At 33.7% G+C, this 9,768-nt stretch overlaps 1 protein-coding gene across 1 annotated transcript; it reads right to left on the bottom strand.

The window, feature by feature from the left end:
- Window positions 1-5,565: 5,565 nt before the first annotated feature.
- LOC114183528 (phospholipase A1-Igamma2, chloroplastic-like) lies at window positions 5,566-9,436 on the bottom strand. The gene is made up of 2 exons (XM_028070582.1): window positions 8,131-9,436; window positions 5,566-6,066 (listed from the first exon to the last, which is right to left on the bottom strand). The coding sequence occupies exons 1-2, from the start codon at window positions 9,378-9,380 to the stop codon at window positions 5,805-5,807; spliced, it is 1,512 nt and encodes a 503-aa protein (XP_027926383.1). The 5' UTR covers window positions 9,381-9,436; the 3' UTR covers window positions 5,566-5,804.
- Window positions 9,437-9,768: the final 332 nt, after the last annotated feature.

Below are 9,768 nucleotides of genomic sequence, written 5' to 3'. Positions count from 1 at the left end.
CCTTTCGCCTCGCTTATTCCATACATTCCTTATAACATGATGTTCAATTCTAGCTATAAAATTAAGTGGAAGTGGAAAACTATACAGTACAAGTACATGTGAAAGAAATACGTGCTTTTTCCATTATCTTCCTTACATGATTACGTGGATCATTTATATGCATTTACCCAGTAAACATCTAATTAGTCGTGACAATGAAGATAAGTGTTTTTGTCATAAGTGTACAGATAAAATAAAAAATATAAAAATGTGATTGGGTCTAGAACTTAGTATTCAGCTTATAGTTATAATTGTATTGAATGTGCAATTCATTGTCTCGTTTTGAGTGTCATTTACTATATCAGATTTTCATGTACAGGTGTTAAAGTGAGTTAACCTGACTCATAGAGTTAGTTCACCACGAACCGGATTAAAATTGAGTTAACTCAATTCGGCTCATTTTATGGTGATTCAGAAATTTTGTAATCCGGCTCAACTTACCATGGGTTGGTGGGTTAAGTGGGTCAGCTCACCAAGTCACATAAAAAAATTATTTATATATTTATTTTTAAGTATTCAAATATTTAAATAATTTTTTAAGCAACCCATGAGATGACAATCACAGTAGAATCAAGAACCAATATTTTCACCACCAATATATGATGAATTGTTTCCAAGAAAGTGTCCATATAATCCAAGAAAACATGGCTAATATTACACATTTTTTGTCATGCTATTCAACAAGATATAAATAAAAGAACTACACATATTTTTCCTGCTAATTTAGAGAAAATTGTTTATAAGACGGTTGTTTGAGTAATTTACTATAAATATTAGAGTTAAAAATTAAAGTATCAACGTATATAACTTGACAATCAAATTAATTAAACATTCAAACTATTCAAATATTATTGAGCAACATTCTAACATTTTAAAATATGAAATTGTGAGCATATATAATTAGTAATAGTAAATAATTATTAAAAAAATTAAAAAAAAATGTTAGTGGGTTAAGTGGGTCAACCCACCCTCAGCCCAGTTCAAACCCGTTTAACCCATGAGTTAAGTGAGCCGGGTTGAATTCAACCAATTTTTAAAAAAATTGAATTTTTTCTCAACCCAACCCGGCTCGAACCCGTGATGAGTCAGGTTGACTCACGAATTGAAACTCATTTTGACATCTCTATTTTCATGTATCGGGTATCATGAGTCATTGGGTATACCATCTGAAGTGTTCATGTAAAATAAGTTTTCTAGATTTAATTGTTCTCAAAATCAGTTCATGATGTAAAAGACTTTTAGAGTTCAATATTCTTTTGGGCTTTGAAGCATGATGTGAGTGTGTCGATGTCATAAGGGGTGTTTCGTTATACTCCTAAATTTTCTTAATTAACCTCTCTTCATTCCGCCAAAGATATTCCAAAATGTAAAGTTAGCGTTTAAAGGATGCTGCTTTGACGCCTAGGCATATTATTCGAGGTGTCCTGCAATACTGACAACTCACAAGGTGGAGCGTTCTGGAATTTAATTAAAGTAAGATCATCAAAGTAACGTTAATTTTTTTTTTAAAAAAAAAAAAAAAACTAAACGAATGGTTGGAAAATTAATTGTTACCAGCATCTGAGAAGGGGATCATAGCAAATTGAAAATCATGTTTGAAGTTGTAACAAATTGTAAATTTGACATGTTTTTTTTGGTATTTTATATTTTGATATTGACACTATTATGTTAAACTCGTTTAATGTGTTTAATTGCATCGTGTCAGGAATGCATACTAAATATTATTCAATATGATATGAATCATTATTTAGCGTTGATCACCAAAACAAAACTTGTAACTTAAGTGAGGAGTGAAGTTTGTATACATTTGTAAGATTTATATTCAATATTGTATGAATCATTAAATAGAATAATTAACTTAACTGATTTGTAAAATGAAATTTGAATCTATTTAAATACAGGTTGTCATAAAACTTTTAACCATAGGATAAAAAAGTTAGAAATTATATTATACATTACATTATCTAAGTTTTGTTTACCATTCTTAATTAGTATCATAAATAGCTTCATTGATTAAATGAGTGTAGGACAATAAAAGTTTTTTTGTTAATAATTATTTTAAATATAGAAAAAGTAAGAACTTTCTGGTTTGTTAATTAACTATTTGTCGTGGAGAAGATGGTGGTTGTTGCTGGTAATGACAATGTGGAACACAACTATTTACTTTACTCCGCTATTCATTTGATATTGTCGTGTTAAAGTTGCATTTGCTTTTAACCACATACCATCATTTCGTATTAAGCGTGATAAAAAAATCAAATTGCGAATTCAACTTGTAATTATTTTATTTTATTTTATTTTAAGTATTTAATTCTATTTCTTTGAAATTTATATTTATAATTTTATTTTAAATTTAATTTATTTAATTTGATTTGCATTAGATATAATTGAATAGTTTTTAAAATTTTAAAAGCTCAAATTATGGAACATTATTCATGATTGGAGTTGAGTAGACTTGAATCAAAAGTCGAGTTAAGTTAATTTTTGTCAAAAGTCAAGTTGAGTAAGCTCCTAGCATAGTTAGAGACAAATTAGTTCAAGTCTAAGTCAAGTTATGTTAATTTGAATCAAAATCAAAGTAATTTAGGTCAGACTCAAGTCTAATTGAGTTGTTCTTAGCCAAGGTCCAGTAAGTTGGCTTGAGTTAGAGTCAAGACTAAACAACCAAAGTCCATGTCAAGGCATGTTGGTCAAACCTAGGTTGACGTGAACCAACCCAAGCCCAAATTGAACTAAGTTGTCCATAACTTAGGTCGAGTTGAGTCGGTTTAGATCAAGCCAATTTGACCTTGGCCTAGCTTGAGCTAAGTGGCCCAATCCCAAGTCAAGCCTTGTTGGCTGTAGCCTAAGTTGAGTCAAGTAAGTCTGGGCCCATGACTAATCAAGTCAACCCTGACCTAACTCAAGTCGAGTCGATTTAGGTTAGCGTTGAGGTGAGTCAATCCAAACTCAAGTTGATGCAAGTTAATGAGACTCAAGTCAAGACAAGAGGACCTAAAATCAAGAAATTTTGAGATGGTTTGAACTTATGTCAAGTCGAGTCATCTCCGATCCAAGTTAAGTTATGTTGTTTCGAATACATATCAAGTTGAGTCCAATCAGGACAAGGTTGGATCAAGAGATGGTGCAAAGTTTTGGCCGAATTAGGATTGGTGTAAGGCTAACAATGTGGGTTAGTCTTTCCCATTTTGATCCACCTAGACATGTTAAACTGAGTCAACTCGATTCACACAGATCGTTCACCATGGGTTACGTTAAAATTGAGTGAATCCAGTCTGACTTACTTTATAGCGAGCCAAAATTTTCATAAACTAACTCAATCATACACGAATTGGAAGGTTAAATGGATTGTCTCAGTGATCCATCTAAAATAAATATATTTTGTCTTTTTTAAATGTTAAAAGTTTCAAATGAATTGATTCCGAAACTGCATAATACGTACATATATTAAAATTTTCAAATAAACTGATTCTAAGTTGCAGTAACTTTACCTTCTCGACGAAGGTTGCATTTTCAGCGAGCTTGACATTTTCATCTATTTGGGCTTTTTCCTGAATTAAAGTACAAATACTTCATCTCGATCTTTTATTTCTTTTATAATGGGTTGATCAGATGAATATATACTTAAAATATATAGAACCCACCAAAACAAACTAAACAAATACATATAATTATGCAATGAGAATGGTAAGAAATAGAAACAAGGTTAAAAAAAAAAAAAAAAAGGTGTTGGTAGTAGCATGGCGATTGAAGCAGCTGTTGAGGAACCTAAATCCTATCTGAATGAATTTGCTGGAGTTTGTTTTGACGCATCTAAATCCAATCGAACGTCGATTGCATCGGGGAAAGAAGTGATGATTCTAAATTGAATCTTCCTCAATTGAAGGGCAAAGTCCAAGGCCTGGTTCATGGTGGTTCGAGCACCCGCTATTGCTTCAACAAGCTTTGCATCAGTCAAGTAAGTGCTGCAGATGTGGCTCAAGATTTTGCGGTGTCGTTCTTGGAATCTCACAGCTCTTTCCTCCGCCGCTTCCAACGCCTCACTAACCATTTTTAGTTTCTCTGCAGCCAGGTGTTTCCGCTGCCATCTCTTGATGTTTGGGACGCAAAAAGAGAAGGAGGCGGCAATGCTTATACCGTGAACGGTGGAGATGAAGCGACGCAGAACAGCGAACGAACATGGTGGAGATGAAGCTCTCTATGGTGTGTACGAAATAGACGGAAGTTAGGTTTTCTTTGACTGGAAAAAGATGAAGCAGAGGGAAAGTAAATTAATTTAACTGCTGTTTAATTTCAATTTCAACTAGTTTTTTTTTTCTTATTAATATTATGGGTCAAGTTACTCTAACTCCGCTCGAATATGCATAAATCGTGGATTAACTGAGTTGAACTTATATTGATCCATAATGGGTAAAAATTTTATTTTTTCATCCGGCTTCTGCTTCAACACGTGGTTAATCAGATTGATTCACGAGTTTGGCTCACTTTAATATGTATAGGTCCATCTCGTTTTATTTGTCTTACATTTAACCCAAAAATGAATTTTTCTAATCCATTCGACGTAACCTTTGATTCGTTGACTATATATGAATTTTAATAAATTTATTTTTATTTAATTAAATTCATAGAAATAATAATTTTTATAAACCTATTAATTAAAATAAGTAGTATTCATAATTTTTAAGTAAACCTATTGAAAATAAATGATTTCGAAATAAATTGAAATAAGAGAATAAACACAAATAAGGAAGAGAATGAGCGAATTACTTTTAGATGTACAGGAGAAGAAACGCAAATGAGCAAGTTGCTTAAAAGAAAACGCACAATGTGTTATGCTAGTCCCGCTAGATCTCGGGAATTTAAGTCAATGTAGATTATATGCACCAAATGCAAGTCCGTCCGTCATTATAGGTTATGCGAGATAGCCTAAACAGGTCAGCGAGCTAAAATATTCAGTCACCCCATACTTTTTCTTGCATAACTATGAGTCGGTCTACATGGCCTTTGTGGGACAGGCCTAAGCAGGTCTACAAGTTAAAATATTCAATTTTTCGCAATTTTTTTATAATGATATTTTGATCCACATTTTTTGATTCATTTTTAACTTATTATTATAATCACTCTTGAATCATCACATCATTACAAAAAATCAAAATAGATGATCTAAGAGTAAATAAAGTGTTATATTCAAATTAGATAAAAAAGTGAGTCAAAATATTAGTATTTTTTTTTCATACCTTCATTCACATGATTTATCCCGCATTGTCTTCCCTCTTTAGTGAGACTTAGGTGGGATTGATACAATCTAATCCGGATTGCCGTGGAAGATGATACTTACCTTGCCACCATGTGAGAGGAAAAGAGCGAGGAAGTAAGGAAGGATCTACGTTTCCATCTCCATGACCCTTTTGAGCCTTCAACAGGAGAATGCCCTTTTCGAGTATATGTTAATGAGGTTTGGATCCCAAAACGTAAACAACAACATTTAAAAAAAAAAAGAATTGATTCGGGTAGCACGATGAGAAATATAGAGAAAATATTTTGGACATTCTTTGAGTGTTCATGCAACTGCATCAACAAAACATTGTGTATGGAGCAAAAGGCCATTGCATATTCCCACATTCTTATAATAATCTGTCTGCGACTAGCCAAACACTAAATCACGAGTTTCCCATTCTTATGCTAGTCACTACTTATCTTCCTAACTCGAGAACTGTGATTATTTGTATGCATGGTGATGCTGCAACGATACTTGTGAAACATAGTTACTGATTGGTTGATTTGTCAAAAGAGAAGAGACCCAGTTCCCCGAGATGAGGATCAATATCTTCGTGGTGTGGATCTTGACACACTTCACGCTCAGTGAAGACCCAGCGTCCACCTTCGGTCTTTATCATGTTCTTGTTCAGCTCTTGCCTCCAGTTTGGTGGCACCTTATACTCGTCCTTCAAGAAGTCACATGCCTTGTTCACCAAAGCAACGTCCCTCTCACTCGTCCTCTTGAATGGATCATACTTCGAATGGTATCTGCCATAATCAAACCTTTCATATCAATTCCTCATATACCTATATATTCTCAAACTAAATTACTTTATCTTCTTCACTTTGCTTTTAAACCTAAACATCTCAGTTTCAACTTTTTCGATTTAAGTAAATTTTAAAATTACTTCTTTCAGAACAGCATTTTAAAGAAATTTAACAACTTCTTTCTTTTCAATATCAGCTGTGTTAGTTTTACTTTTATAAATAATATGTTAAACATAAAAAACGCAATACAAATTCTTAAATTCATTTTATGTAGTATTTGAAGCATAAACAATTGAATTTTAACAAAACGATTGATGCTTAAAGAAAATACTTTAAAAACATGTATTTTAAGATTGAATTGGAATGAAATTAACTTCAGTTATATTTACAAAAGTATTAATATTTAAAACAATAATTGAAGGATTTTTTTTTTATGAATGAGAACAAATATAAGTATCCAATAAGATAACATAAAAATTTAGAATGTGTTTTTTTATAAAATAAAAGTAAAAATGTTGAAAGAAAATCAAAGAAATTTTAGAAAAGTTGAATAGTTTTTTTTTAAAAAATATGTTAATATTATTTTAATATAATATGTATTTATGATTATACTTCTAGAGAACTATGATTTCATGAGAAGTGATTCTCCATAACTATCATTACGGAAGAATTTAAGGACATGTAGTGTAATAGAAGTTATATAGAGATACAAATTTATTTATTTTTTAAATCCATGTATATGAATTGTCTAAAATTAAATAACGTGGCTTATAAGTGGAAATAATTTCTTATAAATGTGTAAAATATTTTTATTTATAAAATATTCGTAAATATATATAAGAAAACATGGGCCCCATTTAAATTAATTTGTTTTCTGAAGTAGTCAATAATAGCAATGGGCCTGCTGGTCCCCTCCATAACAAATTATTCACTTCTGTTGGCATTTTTATGCTGATTGACACCAGGAAAAACATAAAACAACACATTTTTTAAAATATCATTTTCAATCATAATTGATGCAATTATTTGATAGCTTATTTATGATAAGATATTATATGGTACAAAATTCAAATCTAAATCTTATGAAATCTTTGTATTAACACGAGCTGACACAAATAAAAATAAAATAAAATTTAGGTATTATAACATCTCTTCACTAAAAATATGTTGATATAATATAAAAAATAAGATTAAAAATCTTAAACAAGTTTATCTGTCATAAGATCTTGAATTAAAGTAAAATTTAGAAATTAACAGAGATGATTTAACATTTTAGTGTTTGATTTTCCTGTCATCACATAATTTACTAATTATTTAGCTATTTTTTTTTATATTTCATTGTTTACAAATTTTTTTGATACTCTTTTTGTTTGTGGTCTTTCTTAAATTATTAGAAGATAGAACAGTGATATTTTTACAGTTAAATTTTGACAATTTTCCCATTTAATCTGAAATTATATTTTGTAAGTGATTTTAAAATATATAAAAATAAAAAAAATGAAAAACTATTTAAAATATGTCAAATTCAAGTTTTAAGAAAAAGTAATCAAGATTTAGTTTTTAAAAAAATTGTAAAAGATAATGGTATTTTTACACTCAAAAATTATATATATTTGATACTACTTTTTATTATTTTTCACTCTTCTTTTTCTTTATAAATATGTATATATATATATATATATATATATATATATATATATATATATATATATATATATATGCAGATGATGAGAGAGAGGGAGAGTACAGTGAAAAATAAAAAGTGAAAAACCTAAAGTTAGAAGAAAAAACAGAAAGGAAGATGATGTCTTTTAGTTCCTGGCTGAATACTGAAAATTTTGTTCTATTTTGTAGCTGTCATGATTTACGTAACCTAACTTTTATGATTTCTAGCAAAAACTGTTGAAAAACAAATCTTTATGATTGGGTGAAGTGAGTTTTGTGCAGAGAGAGAGTGGTTGAGATGGTGGTAAACGGTAAAAATGAAGAGTTTTTGTGTGGTTGTTGAAATAGAGGAAGGAGAATAAAGAAGAAGAAAGCGTATAAGGAAGTAAAAGAACTCACCCATCAAGCAAGTGCATCATAGCCTCCAAGTTATGGGCGCAGGCAGGATCACCATTGGGGTTCAAGAAAGGTGATTTCTTATGATCCAACTCCACCTCCTCCCCAACGTGCAAATAACACCAAGGCAACCAGTGGACAAGCTTCACCACCCACGGCGGCAACCCCTCGTTGAACACCAACCCCGGCGACTGCGGCACAAGGTCGTGCTTGTTAAGCACCCTCAGCACCTTCACCCCCAGCTCCCCCTCCAACCTATCCTTGAACCTCGCATTCCCCACCCTCGGCCCCGAAAACGAAAACACCGAAACGTGCGCTTTTCTCCCACTCTTTCCCACACTCGCCCCACTCTCCGTAATATCGTAGGCACTCAGTATCGCCATCGCACTCCCCAGACTATGCCCCGTTATCGTAATACTCACCTCTTCATCGGAATAAATCGCCATCAACCGTTTCACCTCCCCGAGAACCTGCTCCCTCGCCGAGTACTTACAATACCCACACTCCTGTTCCTTGTCCGTGTAAAGATCCAAGAAACCAGCCTCCACCTTTACACCCTCGTCGGGACTGGGGATGAAGGGAGCCACCGGTCTGAGGTAGTTCGTCAGGTCAGCCACCCACTCCATGTTCGTCACCGTCCCTCGCCACGCGATCGTGATGTCCCTCCGCCCCAGACGCTTGCTGGTTGCGTCGTCCGACACCGCAATGAAGCCCGACCAGTTCGCGTGCTGGCTCCACGTCTTGTCGGCCCACCGCGATTTGCGGAAGAATTTGGGGAGGTTGATGTTGGCCGTGGCGTAGAGATAGCGTGTGACGTTGTATCCCGCGTTGGGCATGTCGAGGGATTGGAAGAACTCGGGTATGGAGTACTTGCAGCTGCCGCAGTATTTGGAGTAGGGGTCGTAGTCGAAGGCGTCGTAGCAGGCCTGGGCCATCTCCCCGTAGCGGATCAGCTCGGTCCGCATTAACGGGTCCAAGGGTTCCAGAAGGCCGGCCCAGTTGTCCTCCCCGTGGATCTTTCGCCACACCTCCGCCACTGCCTTTTGTTTCTTCCCTTCCTCCTTCTCGATGCTCTGCACTGTAGATGAAAGCGTTGCACTGCATTTTATGTTGGTTGTGTGAGTTTTTGAAGCTTTGGTGTCTTTGGGTTTCAGTTTCTTTACGGTGGTTGGTGGTTGGGATAGGAAGGTGCGGGCTTGGTTCTTCTGTGTTTGTGGGAAAGGGACGACCATGGTTGCCATTGATGAAGCCATGTTCTTGAGGTTGAACTCGAGAAGTATGAAAGGATAGTTCTTGCGGATTCAACTACAAATAGATCGATATATATTTCCACGATGTTGATATTTCGAAGCCCAAAAAACTATAAAAAATAATTTATTCTTTTTTTCAAATTCAATTATTATTGAAATGAGCTGTCAAATGGATATTTTATATTTTTAAGTAGAAATATCATCCCTGTTTATGCTTATTATTGAGTCGAGGACAAGAAATGATGTGTTCCGTGTGAATCACAGACTCTATTTCCAGACACATGGTGATTCTTTGGCCCATTTCCATTGTCCATCATTTCATTTGTTAATGTAGATACGTGTCTTGGTTTGATTTCATAAACAATAATCACAGTAATAATGCATTTGAAAA

Source organism: Vigna unguiculata, chromosome 1 (genome assembly GCF_004118075.2).
Source record: "Vigna unguiculata cultivar IT97K-499-35 chromosome 1, ASM411807v1, whole genome shotgun sequence".
In the NCBI taxonomy this organism is placed as follows: Eukaryota; Viridiplantae; Streptophyta; class Magnoliopsida; order Fabales; family Fabaceae; genus Vigna; species Vigna unguiculata.
This window is presented reverse-complemented; position numbering and strand designations above follow the sequence as displayed.